The 21,134-nt window shown below is 46.6% G+C and overlaps 1 protein-coding gene across 3 annotated transcripts; it reads right to left on the bottom strand.

Annotated features, from left to right (window-relative positions):
• Nucleotides 1-726: 726 nt before the first annotated feature.
• Nucleotides 727-20,394, bottom strand: LOC132586375 (gap junction beta-5 protein-like). 3 transcript variants are annotated; one of them, XM_060258414.1, is made up of 2 exons: nt 20,248-20,394; nt 727-1,682 (listed from the first exon to the last, which is right to left on the bottom strand). In XM_060258414.1, exon 2 carries the CDS (start codon nt 1,655-1,657, stop codon nt 809-811), a length of 849 nt encoding a protein of 282 aa, XP_060114397.1. In that variant the 5' UTR covers nt 1,658-1,682; nt 20,248-20,394; the 3' UTR covers nt 727-808. The 3 variants fall into 3 exon arrangements, with proteins under 3 accessions (XP_060114397.1, XP_060114399.1, XP_060114398.1); XM_060258416.1 differs by lacking the exon at nt 20,248-20,394 and adding an exon at nt 9,110-9,227; XM_060258415.1 differs by lacking the exon at nt 20,248-20,394 and adding an exon at nt 2,166-2,218.
• Nucleotides 20,395-21,134: the final 740 nt, after the last annotated feature.

Raw genomic sequence — 21,134 nt, forward strand, 5'->3', positions numbered from 1 at the left:
GAACTTTTGGAATTCTGACACAGGGTGGTGTGCACAACCACAAAAATGGCTGCTGCAGGATGCAGGTCACAAAATGGCACCAAAGGGCGCAGAGACAACCACATACATACATGCACACATAAGAAAATCAAAGCACAGGCGACAAGAGGAGTAATTTTTAAAAAATCACTTGGAAAGAAAGAGAACAAAACCAACATTGTAGAGGCAATTGTTACTAAAACAACATTATTTTAATTTGCAAGGCTAATCAGATCTCCAGTGGCCAACCAGAAACCCTGCTGGGAAGCAGCCCCATCTAGCCCCACCCACTTTCTTAAAAAAACCCCCAACTTGACAGTCACCAAGAAGGTATTGGCATGCACCAAGGCACCCACGGGCACAATGCTGGGGATCCCTGCAATAGGCGTTGCTGCTTCCAGAAATGCATTCTCCAGAAACAAGCAACAGTGAGAGTGCAATATCTTTTTCACTAGAGTGCTGGTGGACTTCATACAGCCCATCACCCAAGCAAAAATCTCTTTGAAAGTGCGTTTAGCTCTTTGAAGACAACTAGCACCTGCCTCTGGCCTTTTAGGTCACAATATCAAGGGATATTGATACACCAGGATATGGAGTTTGTTTTTAATGAAGAGTTATATAATAAGGAAGTATATGACAGAGGCCAACACAACTGGGCTAGTTTGATATTCTTCTTTCCCCAACCTTCCCTCCATTTCTCATATCACATCCATGACAAGGAAGGTTCTGATATGAGAATGAAGGTACACTGGTTCTTCTGGGGGTGATGTCTTCTCATTCGGTGGAACATTTAACCTACTTTCTCATGTTTTGTTGTAGCGCATGGAGAGCTGCTTGTGAGAGATGCGGTGGCCAGTTTGTAATCTGTCCCATGGAAGACCTGTACACCCACTTCACAGGCTTCCTGCTGACTGGAGGGAAGAGAGCCAGCATCCTTGTGGATGAGGGTCTCACTACGGTGTCGGTTGTATCTTTCACTTCTGGCCTGCAGGACTTCCTTACATCTCTTCCCAATGAGGTAGGATGCTTCAATGAGGCTGAGAAGGACACAGATGCAGGCTGTCACAACCATGAACAGGGTGAAGATGTTCTTCTCCGTTGGACGGGATATGTAGCAATCGACAATGTTAGGACAAGGTGGCAGGAAGCACTTGACCAGAAGGGGAAGAGTGTAGTTTGGGTAGATGATGTAGAAGATACAGAGGAACACGATGTCCACAGCGGCCTTAAAGATGAGGCTAAGGAGATAGGTCCACCACAAGCCCCCACGCTTCTTACCCACATCAGGAAAGAGCCGCCTGCCATTATCTCCATATTTCTCCCTGAATCTTTTCTCTTTTGCTTCTCTGTAGGCAACATGCATGATAACCATCAAGGAAGGGCAGGTGACCAGGATCAGCTGCAGGGCCCAGAGGCGGATATGGGAGACCGGGAAGTAATGGTCATAGCAGACATTGGGGCAGCCCGGCTGCTCCGTATTGCAGTCAAAGTCCTTGCTGTCATCACCCCACACTTTCTCAGCAGCCACGAGGTAGACCAGTAGCCGGAAGATGAAAACGACTGAGAGCCAGATGCGCCCAAAGGCTGTGGAGTACTTGTTAACACCACTTAGGAGTCCTTCAAAGCCTCCCCAGTTCATGGTCTCTGGTTTCAGTTAACAATCCCTGAAACGAGATGGGTAGTGAAAGTCAGAAGAGGTGACTAACCAATATGACCCATGTATAGAACCCCTGGGAAGTTGGCTAATGACACCTCATTGCTTTGCTAGACTGAGTCACCTCAAGGAGGTGAGAACAAACTGCAGACTGCACCCACACCATAGCAATCATTAGTGAGTGGATCAGCAAAAACCAGTTGCAAATGTTCACTATAGTGCAAGAATGGCATAATGTCAATGGGATGTGGAGGTAACTGAGGATCATTGAGGCTTTCCCCCCTCACTGTGGCTCCTGCATGTCCACCCCTTAAGCCCGTACTCCTCACTGTACTTCTATTCTGCCATTCCAGCCACATTTGTCAAGAAGCTGTGTAGTACAGTGGTTAGAATGTTGGACTAGGATCTGGGAGGCCCAGGTTTGAATCCCCACTCTGCAGTGGAAGCTTCCTGGGTGGCCATGCTCCACTCATACACTCTCAGCCCAACCTACCTTGCAGGATTGTTGTGAGGAAAAAATGGAGGAATGGGCAATGATGCAAGATGGGTCTCCAAAAAGGTGGGGTATAAACAAACACATTAAACAAACAAACAACCCATTGTCAAGCATTGTGAATTTTCTATTTGTTATATTGGTTATAATTGTCAGATCATAGAATTCTTACTAACTATGAATTATATTCAGGCACATCGAAGTAGCAAACCCCCTCCATTGCTTCTTTCGCTTTTACTAACAAATGCAGGAATGCCCTCTTTGAAGATAAGACCTCCTAGGACTCATTCCCAGGCCTGGCGAGGCCTGGACCCAGGATGCGCCAACCACAATAGAGATAAGGAAGTTAGAGTGTGACTTTCACACGTGAATGTAGAATTGTTTATAGAACCTTTGATGTGCCATTTTAAAGCATGTATTCTGTTGTTACTTAGTATCAGTTCCAAGACCCAGCTTGGCTGAGCCACATGGATTATCAATAAACCACACTTTGTTTCAGAACCCAAGGACTGGTTATTTTGAAATCTCATGCTTGACACCCATCCTTTCAGCCAGCCATTTTAAAAGCTCATATCCAGTTAAAATAAAAGCAATATTCTCCTATTATATGCTATGTTACAATATGGGAAGGGATAGGCCATGGCTCAGTGGTAGAACATCTGCTTTGCATGCAGGAGGTCCCAAGTTCAATCTTTGGCATCTCCAGTTACAAGGATCAGGTAAGCTGTTGATGTGAAAGACCTCTACCTGACACCCTGGAGAGTTGCTGCCAGTCAGAGTAAGCAATCCTGACTTTGATGGACCAACGTCCTGATTCAATATAAGGCAGCTCCATGTGTCATAACTTCACTATTTGGAATTTGCTGGACTTTGAATTCTCTCCTCCAAACACAAAAATATTATTGAAGATCCCACTCAAGAATCCCCCAGGCCAAGACTGCAGGAGATTGCAGCCCCATCCTCCTAAGAGGAACACAATGGGGAACCCACCTCTAGCCCCTCAAGCACCAACAGGGAACCAGCATTCTTCTTCCTCGCTAGAAATAAATCTTCTCCAACTGGCATTTGCTCCAGAAAAAAGGAGACTGGGTGCTCTGGCCTTAGCCAGAGGAATAAAAGTTAAAGGAGAGTAGCCCTACTTCCAACCCAGTGAGAATGCCAAAAGCAAGTGTGGTGCAGTGGTTGGACTACCATCCACAGAATGTCAGGCATCAGTTTCCACTCTTTGAAATGATCAAGGAACCTTCCAACCAGCCAGCGATGGAAAGTCTGCAATTGGTACATAAGAAAGTCAGATGTTTATGGGAGCTTCAGGGCAGGAGATGCCACAGAAGAACGTTGGGTCCCTTTGAAATGTAGGGGATTCAAGGCAGACTGGGGGGTGTGTGTGTGGATTGCTGGCAGGCTAATTAGGGTGGAGAAGAGCCTGGCAGGGCTGCCTTTTCCCTCTTCTTGCCAGGCAAAGAAACTGAGAAGTTAGAACTAAAAACTGTGTTTGCAGAAGTCCCCGGAGGGCTCAGAGACTGCAATGATTCATCTTTTGTCAGTATAACCACAGAGTCTTACTAATTCATCACAGACCAAACACTGTGAATATTACAGATGAAGAACTTTGCTGAATCAGACCCAAGAGCCAGTAAATCCAGTATCCTGTTTCCAATCTCTGTGCCTCTGAATGCTCCAAAGCAAACTGTGAAGCTGGTTGTCTCTGGCTGTCTCCCCTTCTTCAAAGGTATCCTGCTTCTGCAGATGAATGTTCTGTATAGCTGTCAGTCATGCTTCCAACATTTAATACGTCTAACTTCCACCCTCACTCCACTTTCCTGGAATGTCTTTTAAGCTGGTGGTTACCCTGCATCTTATGGTTGTAAATGTCCATAAAATAATTACACATTGTTACAGTTACAATCATTATCTAATTCATTCTTTATCCCTCCCTATCTCCAAAGAGTTCAGGGTGGGCACATCATACACCTCTCTTCCAATTTACCTGTACCCTGTGAGGTAGGTTAGGCTGAGAGTGAGTACCTTGTCCAAGGTCACCAGTGAGCTTCAGGACAGAGTATTGATTTGAACTAGGTTCCCTTACTCCTAAAGAGCTCAGTGGTAGAGCATTTGCTTTGCAGGCAGAAGGTCTCAGGTTCAACCCTCAGCATCTCCAGTTGAAAAGGATCAGATAGGAGATGGTATCAAAGACCTCTACCTGAGACCCTGAAAAGCTGCTGCCATTTGGAGTAGACAATTCTGACCTTGATAGATCAACGGAGTACAAGTGTAAAAGCCAGCTTCATGTGGTTATACTCTAACCACTATTTCTTTATCTATTTATCTGAAACATTTATATGTCTCCAATCCAGAGACCTGCTTGAGGCAGCTCACAAAATAAAATAAGGATAAGATCATAAAAAGCATAAAATCAAACTATTAAAATCCCTGCAAAAAAAAAAATGTAACAATGACCGTTTTCACACACAGCTTACCATGCAGTCACATTCCTGTTCTCTCTGCAGTGTCTGTTAGATTTCCCATTATCTGCGGTGGAGTTACAGGAAGTGCCGTGGCTTTTGCGTAGCAAACGTAAGCTGGGTTTTAGCGGTTTACATTTGCTACGCAAAAGCCACGGCACTTCCTTTAACTTCAGCGCAGATAATGGGAAATCCGACGGACACTGCGGAGAGAACAGGAATGTGACCCCATGGTAAGCTGGGTGAGAAAACGGTCAATGTAAAACAATAGCATAGCTTTATAACTTACTTGAACTAGAAGCAGATTGTAAAAAGAAGTAAAATTAAAAAGATCAACCCCCTAATTAAAAGCACTGGTAATGACCCTGACCTGGATAGCTCAGGCCAGCTGGATCTCACCAGATCTTGGAAACTAAGCATGGCCAGGTTAGTATTTGGATGGGAGACCTCCAAGGAGTACCAGAGTGGCAGGCAGAGGCAGGCAACGGCAAACCACCTTTAAATGTTTCTTGCCTTGAAAATCCTACAATTGCAATAAGTCAGCTCTGACTTGACGAGGGGGGGTGGTTGGCTTGGTAACTAAGAGAAAATGGGTAGCTACTCCACCATTGCCCCAGATGAGGGTTGTCAGGTCTCCCACTGGGCAACCCTTGTTGCCCACTGCTGCTCCAAGATGTGGCAGAAGAAAAATATATTTTTAAAAATGCCCATGTTGTGCGCAGCGTGATGGGAAAACACAGTAGTGACATCACATTGCTGTAGGAATCACCAGAAACTCTATTGTTTTACCACCAAGTTTGTGGTGATTCCTAGAGGGATGTGACATCACTTCCGGGTTTTAATCGGAGAGATGTTGCAGTGCACATGATGCTGTCACCCCATGTCCCCACTCTCCAAGTCCCCAGCAGTTGCCAGGCATGGATGGCCTGGCAATCCTGCATCAGATTCCTTTTTGCAAGCAAATGAATGGCTGTGTGAGCGACGGTCTGCTGGACTACAAAAACAAGAACAAAAATTATGGTGGATAGAAAACCAGAAAAACAGTTCTGTTTACTGGAATTCTCTGTGATCAGCAGGTTCACCACCACCACCACATTCTATTTCTTAGCTTCCTACGTGTGTTTTGAAATGCAAACAGGCTTATTTCTTAATCCAAGGCCTAAATGATGCCTGCTTTTCAGCCATCATTCTCTTCCACCTGTCCAGCCCACTCTGCCTTGTGCAAACCTTTTCAGGCCATTTGGTTCACTAGCTGTTTCTCTCCTGCAATTTCCTTTATGGAGTTGCAGCGAGGCCTGTTGGACTTGACCGCCTCCTCTTGAGATGTTTTACCATCCTCATCCTTCCCTGAGCCTGTCATGTATAGTTTCATTTGTTTCTTTCCAGTCCAGTTTACTTAACTAGATTTGTGTCAGACAAGGATCGGGATATTTGTGTTGAAATCTCCACCCGCCCATGAAGCTCACTAGGTGACCTGGGGTCAATCTTTTTCTCTCTCTCATAAGGGTCATTGGGAGGATAAATGGACAAGGTGAGAACCACATACACCAACCTGAGCTCCTTGGGGGAACAGTAATCAAAATGTTTGTGATTGATTCTCTAGAACTACATTAAGTTGTGCAATATCAGTTAGTATTCTGTTCTCTCCAAAGACACTTAGGGCTGATTGAGAGTTGATGGAAATATCACATGTCACTTATCACATAGTTTGGTTCCTGGATTCGAGGAAAGGATTAGGTTGCCAATAACAGGTTGGAAAATTCCTGGAGATTTAAGGGTGGAGCCTAGGGATGGTGAGGTTTGGGTAAGAGAGGCACCTCAATGAGATATAATGCCCCAGAATGCACTCTCCAAAGCAGCCATTTTCTCAGGGGGATCTGATCTCTGTAGGCTGAAGATCATCTGTAATTTTGAGAATTCTCTAGGTCCCACCTGGAGGTTGGCAACCCTTCAAAGGGTCATCAAGAAGTCTGTTTCACCCCCTTTCTATTCAATTCCTATTAATTTCCCCACCAATTAATTAAAGTAATATAACCCCTGTAATTTCTTTAGCAGATGCCCCTATTTAATTAGTGCATTTTGAAAAAGTATTACTTTTAATAATAATAAAAAATACTTCCACAAATGATGGCCAGCAGTGCCAGCATGGAAAAGAGGCCTTCCTCTCTGAGTCTGTGGCTGCATCCTGACCTCATTGGTTATGGTGCTTTTGTGGCTCTGCAGCACTCATGTGCAGGGCTGGTCCAGTCTTCTTGGGGCACCTAATTAGGTCCCTCCTATGTCTCAGTGATCTTATCGGGGGGGGGGGGGGGCACAAGATGTTGACCTTGCCTAGGGTGCTAGATAGTCTAGGGCCAGCCTGTTCATGTGCCTGGGTTGTCTTCTCCATCCTCCCAAATCTCCTTGCAAATGACTTCTCTAGCTCAACAGCCGTGCAACAGCCAAGCAATGTGAGGGCATAATCCTTTTCCCTCAGGAAGGGAAGTCTCTTCTAAAATGGTGCAACATCAAATGAAACTATACATTGTTTTTTGTCACGACAACTGTTTTTATTTGTGTGACACGGCAGAGATTTAATCAATTCATTTATTCAAATGCACGCAAGGGATCAACTGAGATTTCTGAAACTGATGAACACCACGAAAGAATACATGTTTCTTCATCCCTCTAGGGGCCCAGTCTGTTTTGCAGATTTTCATGTAACTGTCTGCTGACTTATTTAAAAATGGAAAGTAGCCCCTGGAGACTCCCATCAGGAGAGGCGGAAAGGCGGGGGCACAGGCATCTGATGAAGTAAGCTCTGCCAGAATACATCTTGTGAGTCTTTAACAGAACTCTCCTGCTTGATTTTTCTGCTAGAGACTAACATAGCCAGGTACCCATCTTGAATTCTCAGGGATTTATGTCTGGGGCTTCACCCATTCCCGGGGAGTCATTTACTGTTCAGAATCCTGAAGGGAAACAGATATGGGGGCCTATTTCTCTGAATTATAAATGGATTGCTTTTATTCAGGAGATTTCTGTGCCACCTCTTCAGAGTCCTGCTTAATTAAAATAATAAACTATCAGTATAAACTTGACAAGTCATTGGGGAGGGACGGTAGCTCAGTGGTAGAGCATCTGCTTGGGAAGCAGAAGGTCCCAGGTTCAATCCCCGGCATCTCCAAAAAAGGGTCCAGGCAAATAGGTGTGAAAAACCTCAGCTTGAGACCCTGGAGAGCCACTGCCAGTCTGAGAAGACAATACTGACTTTGATGGACCAAAGGTCTGATTCAGTATAAGGCAGCTTCATATGTTCATATGTTCAAAGCAAGCCAAAAAGCTGGGGTAGCATTGCAAGCTCTGTGCTTGGCAATCCCAAACGTTTTTGGTTGGCAAGGCCTGTGGAAGGAGGAATACCATGGATGCTGTGACATCACTCCATAGCCATCCATGATGTTCTAGGGCCACCCCCTCATGATCATTCCATAGAGATCAGAGGAAATTATGGATACTGTGACATCAGTCCCCTGGAAGTAATGTCATAGCATCTGCAACTGAGGTCGCTTTGGTGGGGAGGGTGGGAAATAAGCCATATAAATAAATAAAAATAAAATAAATAAAATTGTTCCTTTTCTTCATGATACTCAATTGATCAAACACAGGCAATGGAGAGTAGGGGCAGGAGTTTGCCTGGCATGAACAGGCAAATTGTAAGCCTAGCTGGGGGGAGGGGTGTTATGATTTTTGGTAGGAGAAAGAGCCAGCACTGATGGAATTAAGACCCATCCCTTCTCTTCCTGAGGGAAAAGGAGCAGGGAAGAGAGCCAGTTTGGTGTAGTGGATAAGTGTGCGGACTCTTATCTGGGAGAACCGGGTTTGATTCCCCACTCCTCCACTTGCAGCTGCTAAGATGGTCTTGGGTCAGCCATAGCTTTCATAGAAGCTGTCCTTGAAAGGGCAGCTGCTATAAAAGCACTCTCAGCCCCACCTACCTCACGGGGTGTTTGTTGTGTGTGTGGGGGGGGAGAAGGTAGAGGAGATTATGACCGCTCTGAGGTTCAGAGTATAGGGCGGGATATAAATCCAAAATCTTCTTCTTCCTGTCTGCACTCTCATTTCATTTCAACAGGCAAACCAGGGAGTGGGGGGTCAATTCAGGTGGGTAGCTGTGTTGGTCTGAAGCAACAGAACAAGGTTTGAATCCAGTGGCACCTTTAAGACCAACAACGTTTTATTCTGGGCGAGGAAACATTTATATGGAACTAATTTCCTTTTGCTTGATCCTGGCAGGAGTGGATTTTAGACATTGTGCCAAAGGATACCGAAAGGGTGTGAGGCCCCCCCAGGCTATTGCTGCCTCTGCAGCTCCAATGCCATTCCCTGTTGTTTTAAAGAGCTTTGTCATAGTGCAGCCTGCAGTTGCCAGGTACAGCTTAACAAAAACAGTTAATGCAAGAGGCCAAAGGATGAGTCACAAGTCATATGCTAGTCCTGTACCTGTCTCTGCCAGGATTCCCTCCCACTGCTGACATCTCAGCTTTTCCCACAGTAGCCCTGAAGAAACAGAGAGAAAGCACAGCTCTTTCCACATCTGCATCCACGATGCTGCTCCATCTTACTGCCCCTCCCTGAATCCAGAAGGAAAACATTAAGGCTAACCAATAAAATGTGCCAGAGAACACTAGTTTCCAGGAAGAAGTAGGCAGAGCTGCAAAAAAGCTTGGCTGGGATCGGATCTGACATGGCATGCAGGAATGCACCTAAACATGGACGCAGCATCCCAAATAGCATAGGTGCTCCCTAATTGGAGAATACCGATCATTAATTAAGAGGGAAAGGGAGGGAGTGTCTGACACATTCCAAATCACTCCTAAACCAAACAGGCAAATAACAGGGATTGGGCAATGGAAAGACTTACTTATTTACTTGTACTCTGCTTTTCCCACCAATGATGATAAGGGTGGCCAACACTTGGCTGGCTACTTCTGAGAGCATGGGGGGGGGGGGGGCAGGGATTGCAGAAACTGGAACTGCATGACACTCTAGGCCAGGGGTGGCCAAACTTGCTTAACATAAGAGCCACATAGAATAAACATCTATAGAATAAACATGTTGGAGAGCTGCAAGACAGGGAGGGAGAGGTAGAATAAAGCAAATTTAACTTTAGATGCATTCTCCAAGCTGCTGGTGGAAAGTGCCATCAAGCCACAGCCAATGGCTGTAAGAAAACCCCCTGTAGGGGTTTCAGTGTAAGAGACAGCACAGGTAGTTTGCCAGCGCCTGTCTCTGCATAGCAACCCTAGAGTTCCAGAACCCAAAGAATTGAGGAGCTTGAGAAAAAATTGCCTTCAAATAGCGATACATTTCACCCAGTCTCCATGATAAATACAAGAGGAGACAAGGCAGCCTGGAGTATCACTCAGAAGTGACATCTATGGTTGCCAGCCTCCAGGTGGGACCTGGAGATCCCCCACTTTTACAACTGATCTCCAGCTGGCAGAGATCAGCTTCCTTGGAAAAAATGGCTGCTTTGAAAGGTGGACTCTATGGCACTGTACTACGCAGAGGCTCCCCAACCCTGCCTTCTCCTGGATCCACCTCCAAAGTCTCCAGATATTTTCCACCACAGACCTGGCAATCCTAGTGACATAATATCCTCCCAAAGTCTCTCAGCCAGGCCCATAGCTACGGGCACCTTGTGGGGGCCCTGACCCCGACTTGTGGGTGGGGCTCCCAACTCAGGTCCCCTGATCAGCTGTGGGGGCCTCTGCCACCGCCTCCTTCCTCCCTTCACTTCCGAGATGTGGGAAAAGCAGCTGCCAGCCTCCAGGAGCAATTTAAAGACCCACTGACCAGCTGGAGACTGGGAGCTGTTCTTGCTGCCCCTCCCATGTGATTTGAATCATGGGGGAGAGGTGGCGGCTGAGACCTTCCCTCCCCATGATTCAAATTGCTCAGGAGGGGCAAGACTTGCTACTGGCCTCCAGGAGCGATTAAAGACCCCTTCGACCAGCTGGTCAGCAGGGTCTTAAAATCGCTCAGGGAGGCAGGCAGCTGCTTCTGCCACACCTCTGGAGCAATTTGAATCATGGAGAGGTGGCCTGCAGCCTCCTCTGAGGCTTGGTGGCTTCCTCCCTCCTCACACGATTCTGATCCCTCCAGCTGTGTGGGAGAAGCAGCCGCCCACCTCCTGGAGTGATTTAAATTGCTCCTGGAGACCGGCAGCCAGTATTGCCAGACCTCTGCAGCAATTTTTAGGTGTGGGTGGGACTTTTTAAAAATGCAGGTACCCCTTGAATTTTTAAAAATCCCCCTGAATTTTAAAACTGTTTAAATTTTATGTTTGATTAATTGTTGGAAGCCGCCCTGAGCCATTCGTAGGAAGGGCGGGATATAAATCTCGAATAAATAAATAAATAAAAACGCCCCCCCCCCCCACACCTTTAAATTTCTGGCTACAGCCCTGCTCTCAGCATTTGCCAAGGCAATAATGGGAACCCTGTTTGGATTCTAAGGAAGCTTTATTGGCTGCTAACAGACCGGCACTTTGGGCTGACTCAGAGATGCCTCTAAAATTGACCCCCCAAAATCCCTCCACACGAAAACATTTGCCGCGTGTCCTTGTCCCATATTCACCCTGTCCTCCAGCCTCCACAGTGCGACTGAAAAGGCTACCATTTCCAAAGTTGTAGCAAATTTTCGAGCTGCTTGCCAGTTGCCTCCTTGGCATCTGGAAGCGGAAGGGCAGAAGCGAGGCGCCTTGGCGATGTGAAACCACCAAGCCGCCCCAAGTCGCATCCAGTTTTTTAAAATTAAAACTGTTCAGTGCGCATGTGTGCAGGAGCGCATGTGCACGCACATGCACATATGTGTGCATGCGTGTGACTACTGAAAATATATGGGGACAGGATTGGTGCACAATGGCCATCTGCACATGCCCATGTTGCCCCATGGATGGGATGGGGATGGCTTATGGGGGAATGTGTGGAGGCTTCAGGAAGGCACTTTTTGAGCTGTCCTGATTTAGGATGCCTCCCAACCGCCCCAAAATGCCCATCTGTTATCAGCCCTTGAGTATTTACTTGGGAATCTGTTATCATAATTGCATTCTTGTCGGTTTGCATGGGGATAAGACATCATGGGTCTCATGAAGCAGGTCTACTCAGTAGGAAGTCCCATTTTATTCCATTGGGCTTTCCTCTCAGGAAAGTGCTCTTAGGCTTGCAGGCTACTTAAAAACTTGAAACAGGATAAGAGAGCTGTAGTGCATGAGGCAGCGGGCCCATCTAGTCCAGTTTTCTGTCTCCAGCCATGGCAGCCTCCCAGATGTGCAAGCAGAAGATAAATAAAACCACCCTCCCCCACTTAGGCTTGCCAATCCCCAGGTCCCAGCGGGGGTTTTCCGGCTTTCCCAGGCTCCTTCCCACTCCCAGTCAACTGGCCCACTACCATGTGCCTTTCCACCTCCGGAGGCTTCAGACTCCACTTGGAAAGGCTTCCCCTTGGGATGGTGTGTCTGTGTTTTTAAGGCTGAATGGGGGTGGGGGGAGGACAACATGGCTGCTCCCAGTGGCTGTGAAAGCAGCCCAGACCCTCGGTTGGTTGCACAATCTTTTCAGAGGTCGTTTGCATAGGAAAGGTAAACATGAACCTTTGGTTGCTCTGCGTTACTTTAAAGAAGGTGGAAATTCTGCAACTCATGAGTAGAGATGCCAATCCCCAAGTGGGAACAGGCCCTCCCCCACTTCTGAGTTATCAGAAAAGAGGGGAGGATGTCTGCTGGGCACTTCATTATTCCCTATGGAGATCGATTCTCATAGGGTATAATGGAGAATTGATCTGGGGGTATCTGGGGCTCTGGAGGGGCTGTTTTTTGAGGTAGAGGCACCAACTTTTCAGCCTAGCATCTGATGGCTCTCCTCAAAATGCTTTCCAAATTTCAAAAAGATTGCACCACGAGGTCCAATTCTATGAGCCCCAAAAGAAGGTGCTCCTATCCTTCATTATGTCTAATGTAGGGAAGGCATTTAAAAGGTGTGTGGTTCCTTTAAATGTGATGGCCAGAACTCCCTTTGGAGTTCAGTTGTGCTTGTCACAACTTTTCTTATGGCTCCACCCCCAATGTCTCCTGGCTCCACCCCCAAAGTCCCAGATATTTCTTGAATTGGATTTAGCAACCCTACTCCCACTGCATGTTCCCAGAATATCAGACAGGCTCTGTGAATGTGTAAAAGAGCCAGCAGGGTGTAGTGGTTAGAGAGCTGGAATGGGATCTGGGATCTGTTCCATTCTGGGATCTGTTCAAATTCCCACATCATAGAAGATCACTGATAGCCTTGGGATGGTCCCCCGCTCTCCACTTAAGGCAACTAACAGGGTTGTTGCTGTGTGGATTAAAACGGATGGGGAGGGGAGAGAAACAACAACATCAACACTTGGGTAAAAAGTTGCCCCATGCAGACCACGAGATTCCCCTTTAAAGCCAAGTAACTCTCATAAATCTGACCGAGTTTGCTGTGTGTAGTAGTTCCTAGCATTCCCATCTGAAGCAAACCTAGAGAATTCCAAGAGAAGAGCAGAATCTGAGTTCACAGTTATGTGTGTGTGTGTCTTGCTCTCTGGTTGTGTTTGTGTTTGAGAGCGAATTTATCTATTTGGTGGGTGCTCATTTTTCTTCTCCAAAAATTTATCTACATGCAAGAGATCCAGTGCTGCAATATTCACTTGTGAATTTGACAATTCTTTCCTCCACTCTTCTTAGAATCAATCGGTTGAATCTGCATTAGTGGGGGCCTGTCAGCCTTATTCTCACCATCCATGAAATTCTGCTCCTAAAGGATAAGGAACCTTCAGGAATAGCATGAAGGGGTTCATAGCCAGAAAGGGAAATTGGTGGAAATTGCATGGTGTCATGGTGAAGAGTGGCAATCTCTAATCTGCAGAATCAGATTTGATTCCCCACCCCCCAGATGAAGCCTGCTGGGAGACCTTGGGCCAGTCACAGTTCTCTCAGAGCTCTCTCACCCCACCTACCTCACATATGTGCCTGTTGTGGGAAGAGAAAGGGAAGGTGATTGTAAGCTGCTTTGAGACTCATGACAGAGAAAAGCAGATTATAAAAACCAGCTCTTCTTCTTTATGTAAAAAACATTTACATAAATGTTTATTTACATAAACATTTACATACCCAGCTTTCTCCTGAGCGCCGAAGGTGGGTAATAAGAATAAAAACAACAATAAAACAACAGTATAAAGACATTTGATTCTGAAACAAACATTATCTTATTGACGAGGGAAGCAGATGGTTCTCTAAGAAAGCGAAAATCTGTGTAATGTTAACTCCAGCCAGCCACATGTGTAAGATGTGGACAGACAGCAATTAAACTCGGGGCATGGTTTCCTGCACTGCTGATTCAGGGCTTGAAGCTGGAAATTCAGGAAGGCGTTTCCTGAAAGATGGAAAATGAGAATGCCTGGGAGGAGGAGGGGGGTAGCCAAGGATTTTATGTGTCACCCCCATGTTTAGAAGCAGGGCTTTTTTTGTAGCAGGAACTCCTTGGCATATTAGGCCACACACCCCTGATGTAGCCAATCCTCCAAGAGCTTACGGAGCTCTTAGTACAGGGTCTACTGTTAACTCCAGGAGGATTGGCTGCATCAGAGGGGCATGGCCTAATATCCAGAGGAGTTCCTGATATATATATATACATATATATAAAAACCTGCCTGGAAGTGACAACTGTACCATTGCTGTTGTTTCTCCAATGTGTCTTGGGGATTAGGAACATTCAAGAGTGGTGCCATGTGGCTTGGGAGAAACTGCTGGTGAGCCTCTGCCATGGCTCTAGCTCAGCTTCCATCGGTGTAAATCACACATAGATACGTCTTTGTAAAAACTGATTCTTCTGGTCCTCCTGAGGTGGGGAAGGGGGAGGATAAGAAATAGCCCTGATTCTAGGAAATTGGCTCTTTTGAGCATTCGGGGTTCTCTTACAGCCCTCCCCCTCCCCCTGCCCAGTAGAATGGATCAGAGGAAAGGGTGTTCAAATGGGGCAGATATAGGTAAGAAAATCTGGACATAGGAAAGCCGATAGTCACAGTTCCCCATAGTAGCTATCATGAAGGACTTCCCTAAGTCATTAGACAATTCATGCTTCTCGGCAGGGAGACCACCTTCTTATTCATGGCTTATTTCTCATTCCTTCCTTCCTTCCACCCATCTCTTTATCTATATAAATCTTTATACCTCACTTTACTCCCTAATGGGGACCAAAGTCAGTGTGGTGCGGTGTTTAGAGTATTAGAGTTAGGATCTGGGAGAATGGGGTTTGAATCCCCACCAGGGCCAGCGCGTGGCTGCTTAGGGCACCACTTGGCCTAAGGGCACCATGAGACGTCCCCTTTCCCCACGCCTGCTGCTGTCTGCCTCCCCATGCCTGCTGCCGTCTGCCTCCCCGCTCCCGCTGCCGTCTGTCTCCCCATGCCTGCTGCCATCACAAGGTGGGTGTGTGTGTCAGCGAGTGTGCTCAGAGCTGACTCTGAGTGTGCCCATTGCCTTTCAGACTCTGCTGAGGCTTCCTGAGGCTTGGGAGGCCTTGGCAAAGTCCAGAGGGGTGTGGCAGTGACGTCATAATGATGTCATTGGGATGTGCGCTTGGCGCATGGGGAAATAGCAATGGGGCGGATGATCGGGGTTTGGCCTAGAGGCGCAGGCACCCCTAGCACCAAGCCTGATCCCCACTCAGATATGAAAGCTTACTGGGTGACCTTGGGCCAGTCACACACTTTCCAAATAACCTATCACACAGGGTTGATGTGAAGATCAAATGGATGAGGGGAGAATGATGCAAGCTGCTTTTGGTCCCATTGGTGTATAAATGCAGCAGCAATCTTGTGAAATTGGTTAGGCTGAGAGCATGTGAGGCCACCCATCCAACTTCCATGGCAGAGGGGGGATTCACACCCAGGCCTCCCAGATTCTAGTCCAACATTCTAATAATCATTTATTTATTTATGACATTTATACCTTTCAGGCTTTCCACACACCTTGTCAGCCTCATTGCCTTCTTTTTAACAGCAAAACTATATACAAAAATGGCCACTGGGTGTAAAGAAAGATGCTCCTTCCACGTTTCTTCAAACGTCATGGCTCAGGTTTTTCCCCACTATGCCTATGTATAGCTCTATTATAGTTGGCAGAGAGAAGGGTGTCATCAAAGGTTGCAGTCTTGTCTCTTTCCTGGAAGTAAGCTCTATTGAATAACATGGGACGCAGTGGGGCTTCTAAGGATGACTCCCATAACCCACCAACATTTCACAGGTGAAAATGGGGATGTGCTTGTAACATTCATCCTTTTATACCAAGGTGAAGATCTCTGCCTGAGCCCCCCTCTCCAGTCCCTCTGCCTGATACGCTGCTGAAGATTCTATTCCAGCTGCTGCATGTTGTGTTGCTTTATTCTGCACTGAAGTAATTTAAAAGCAAGGGGGCATTTGTTCAGTAGTGGTGAAAAATGCTGACAGTTGACAGTCGGCTTATAGCAGCCCTGTAGGATTTCAAGGCAAGACACAACCAGAGGTGGTTTGCCATTGCCTGCCTTTGCGTACCAAACCTGGATCTCCTTGGTGGCCTCCTATTCAAGTACTAACCAGGGCCAATCCTGCTTAGCTTCCCAGAGCTGACGAGATCAGACTAGCCTGGGCCATCCAGGTCAGGGATATATATTCAGCGTAATGTAGAATTGTATTATACCCCTTTGCAAAATGGCAGGCTGAGTTTGGTGAGTGCTTTAGTGTTAGGATTGCCAACTTCAGGTGGTGGTTAGAGATCTCATGCTATTACAACTGATCTCCAGGCGACAGAGGTCAAATCAACGTTAGAAAATGGACTCTACAGCATTATTCTCCAGTGTACTCCTTCCCCTCCTCAAATTCCACCCTTCTCAGGCTCCACCCTCCAAATCTCCAAGTATTTCCCAACCCGGCCCCAGCAACTCTCTTTAGTGTTCATGCACAGGCATTAATACACATGTGTGCTAAAGAGGCATCTGCTTGCCCATTTAGAAATGTGACTTCTACAAAGTCAGGGGAAGGAACTGAATTCTCAAAAAGGAACCCCTTGCAATTCACACTAGCAGGACAGTAAGGCACATCCAGCCCAATTTTTTTTAAAATTAGGCTTCCCAAATCCCCCGCCTTGCCTGGGGACCCCCGATTTGGAGCCTTCTCCCCCCGCTAGCCAAAAATCTGGAAAGCGGGGGGGAATGGCGGCCCTTCCCACCCAGCCCCGATCTCAGCAGCTTCTCCTTGCCCTGCCCTTCCCTTCCCACCCAGCCTTGATTGCAGCAGCCTTTCTTCAGTTTTCCCAGGCTGCTTCCCGCCCTAATCAGCTGGCTGGCGGGGGGGGGGGAGAGCCCCACCCGCCCGCAAAGGACCATGTGCCTTTGGACCTCCAGAGGCTTGACTTGAAAGGCTTCAATTTAGGATGGTGTGTCTCTGTTTCTGTGAAGAAGCTGGCAGCAAATGGTGAGTAGAGAGGCTGATCCGCTGCTTCAGACTGGCCAGAAAAAGGAGGGGGGGAGAGGGGGAAACGTCTTCATTATTCCCTATGTGATCGATTCTCATAGGGTATAATGGGGAATTGTTCTGGAGGTTTCGGGGGCTCTGGGGGAGCTGTTTTTTGAGGTAGAGGCACCAAATTTTCAATATAGTATCTATATTGTACCCCCCAAGTTTCAAAACGATTGGACCAGGGGGTCCAATTCTATGAGCCCCCAAAGAAGGTGCCCCTATCCATTATTTTCTATGGAAGGAAGACATTTAAAAGGTGTGCTGTCCCTTTAAATGTGATGGCCAGAACTCTCTTGGAGTTCAATTATGCTTGTCACACCCTTGTTCCTGGCTCTGCCCCCAGTGTCTCCTGGCTCCATCCCCAAAGTCTCCTGGCTCCACCTCCAAAGTCCCCAGATATTTCTTGAATTGGACTTGGCAACCCTATTTTAAATAGTGGTGATGACATATTTATGAGGCACAGATAGCAAGAAACTGTCCCTGGCAAATAGGGACTACTGGATCACATCACATTGTCGTAAATAAAAAGGAAGAGGCAGAGCTTTTGGCACACCAAATGATGAGACTCAGTGGGCCTAATTTGGGCTGTCCATTAAAAATAGCATTTTGGAGACACAGTCTAGTGGGTAGAAAGTTGTCCATGCTTTCTGCTTCTCCTCCACTGCTGAATAATTCATCAGTGGGGACAAAGAGAAGTCTGCAAGCAAGCATAGGGATATGTGGAGGGGAAAGCTGTTATCTTTGAAGTTGGGTTGATCGCTTTCCCTTGGTTCCCCGCTAATTTGGATCTAGGAGACCCTGATTCAAATGCCATGAAATTATGCAGCAGTTTAGGTCCCATCACAATACCCCAGCCTCTGTTATACACAATGTAGTATAACATTGTGCAAGGGGTTATACACAATGTAGTATAATGTAGTGCCAGGTTCCCCTGGCAGGGGATGTGGGGTACAGATGCCAGATCCAGGTTGGGAAACTCCTGGAGATATGGAGATGGAGCCTGCAGAGGACAGGGACCTCAGTGGGGTACAATGCCATACAGTCCACCCTCCAAAGCATCCGTTTTCTGAATTTTGTAATCTGGAGATGAGCTGTAATTCAAGGGAATCCCCAGGCCCCACCTGGAGACTGTCATCCCTAAGGCTGTTAACCTCCACGAGGATAGATCTAGGTGGGCATCCATGTTGGTCCAAAGCAGCAGAACAAAGCCCAAGTCCAGTGGCACCATCAAGACCAACGAAGTTTTATTCAAGGCATGAGCTTCCATATGCAAGCACAGTTCTTCAGATACAGAGAAATGGAATTTCCTCAACCATTACATATAGCAAGAGGTGGGTTAGTTGCCAGGAAGGGCTAGTTAGAATTAAGATTTAACTGGGCAATTATAGCTGAGGTTATAAGGATGAGATCTCCCCGAATTCCAACTGATCCCCACACCACTGAGATCAGTTTCCCCGGAGAAAATGGATGCTTTGGAGGGTGGATTCAATGACATTATACCCCTCCTTAGGCTCCACTCCCCAAATCTCCAGGAATTTCCCAACCCAAAGTTGGCAACCTCAGTTGTCCATCTCTAAAATGAGGACATAAGCAGCCTACTTCACAGCCTTGCAGTGAAACTTAGTAGGGGTTATAAGGCCTTTCCTTTATACTAAAAATAAAATTGCAAGTAAAAAGGACCAAGATTCTTTATGACAGCACTGAGTGGAGTGAATAGATGGGCTCCATGTCCATTTTTGCCTGAATATGTTTCTGATACGGAAAAAATTACACTACGTAATTTTATCTTGATGTTTTCTACCTTCACCGTTCTTGTTGTAATTTAAACCTGTGTCCTATTGTACCTGCTTGGATTGCTTGGCCTTATCAAAAGGTAACTAAGCAAAGCAAAGCAAAACACACCTCAAATTTCAGGATATCCTGCAGCATTAGAATCGTACGTCTTGTAACTCCCTCTCCCAAAAGTGAGATTTTGTGTGAAAACTATGGATATTGTTTTAGGAATGTAAATGATTATTTCTGGTAGCTTGGCCACTATTTCACTAGCATTTGTTCCACGTGGGTTTATTGTTGTTGCTATTTAACAACTTCATTTATTCTCCGCCTATCTTGTTGAGATTCAAAGTGGACTACAGAGCTCTTAAACAACGAATGAAAAAGGCAGAGGAAAAAAAGAGGGGGAAAACCTGCCAACAGTTTTTCAGACAATTCATCCACCATCCAGTCCCCAAAAGTACCATCCTGAACACAGGAAGCTGTTTTGTACTGGATCAGACCAATGGTCCATCAAAGCCAGTATGGTCAGCGCACACAGGTAGCGGGGCGTCAGGATCTCAGGCTGAGGTCTTTCACATCACCTCCTCCTGATCTTCGAGATGCCAGGGACTGATCAGGAGACCTTCTGCATGCCCAGCAGCTGCTCTACCCCTGAGCCACAGCCCCTCCCCTATTTAACAATGCCACCTAACTACACCAGATACACCCAACACTCCCGACCAATACACATGCAAGATTCAAGGCAACTGGATTGTCACATAGACAAAAATAAAAATGAAATGCACAGGGGAGCTTCCTCCTTGGAGCAGTGTGTACAACAAAAGTTAAGGCTTCACTGAGAATTCCCTAACCTGAGACTTCTTGCAACCAGATACCATTGATCAGGGCTTCATTTCTAAAAGAAGAGGTGCCGGGGCTCAAGCATGCCTGGGAGTCATGTGCTTTTGTTTGCAAGTCCCCTTCTTGCAAGCTACTCCGAGTTTGTATGGCTGGGGAAGGAACAGGTCGTGGCATATTGGAAACATATTAAGGCCACATTTTTCTGGCTTTCCAGCACTAAAAATAGGTCCTGGGGCTTAGCTGTGATGAACCCTGGCTAATATCACCTCACCACACACACACTCAAACACTTTTCTTGTTCCCTGTCAGCCTCCCTTTCCCCACATAGTTGATATTTCCGAGCTTAGTACCTTTGGCTCAGTATTCCTCTCCTTGCAATACGACACTTCACCAGCTTTCTTGACTCTTTGCCCGCCCTCCCTCCCTCCCCGCAGTGCCCCGACCCTTACCTGGAGGGAGTCCTCTTCTCCTAAAATGCTTCCCCCCCCTATCAGCTCTTCCCATCTGCAGCATGAACGTTCTTTTCCCTCTCAGTTAAAGGCCATCAAAACTTCCAGGCTCCTCCTGCCCTGCTGAGAGTGAGGAGAAGGACGGGGAGTAAAAGGAACATCCCAAAAGGAAGCATTCCAGGGGTGGAGCTCTATTTGAAGGCAGGATTTGAAGACAACAGCCCGTGTCACAAGATGCAGAGGCTGGTGGAGGCAGAGAGTGTGGTCTGGGTTGCCCCATCTCAGAATGAGGAGAAGATAATTGGAAAAGGGGTAGGAGAGGGGAACCAAAACCATCAGGGACAACTTCCTTACAAAAAATGGTTAGAAGATGTTGAAGCTTTTGAGTTTAAAGAAATGATGGCTGAGTGGTGCAGTTACAGTTGCCAAGGGCAGGGGACTGGGGGTACAACCTCCCGGAGGGCCCAGATTGCTCCAGGGGCTGCTGGAGGGTGGCAATTTTTTTACTGAAATTTATTGAATTGAATTGAATAACACTAATTATTTCCCCATCAATCTACTATAACATTCATCCATGTTTAACAATATAAAATGTTTTTCAATTTGGCTTTAAAAAGGAATTCGACAAACCCACTCTGAGGTTCCCCTTATGGATGGAAAGAAACAATATGCAATGAATAAATACAGTCACAGAGGATGAGTCTTTCAACAGCCATTACTCATGATGGCTAAACAGAACCGCTGTGTTCACTCCTGGTAGTGCACTCACAAATGACATTTACTGGGCAGAGGAATTCAAATAGTTTGTATGTGTGCGAATGGCATCTATGCCTTGCTTATGACATTCCAATGACTGGCTATTGTAGGGCAGAGGATGCTAGACTACC

This window comes from Heteronotia binoei, chromosome 17, assembly GCF_032191835.1.
Source record: "Heteronotia binoei isolate CCM8104 ecotype False Entrance Well chromosome 17, APGP_CSIRO_Hbin_v1, whole genome shotgun sequence".
Taxonomy (NCBI): Eukaryota; Metazoa; Chordata; class Lepidosauria; order Squamata; family Gekkonidae; genus Heteronotia; species Heteronotia binoei.

Coding starts and splice junctions, on each gene's coding strand:
- LOC132586375 (XM_060258414.1), bottom strand. CDS start 1,657: ATGAACTGGGGAGGCTTTGAAGGACTCCTAAGTGGTGTTAACAAGTAC.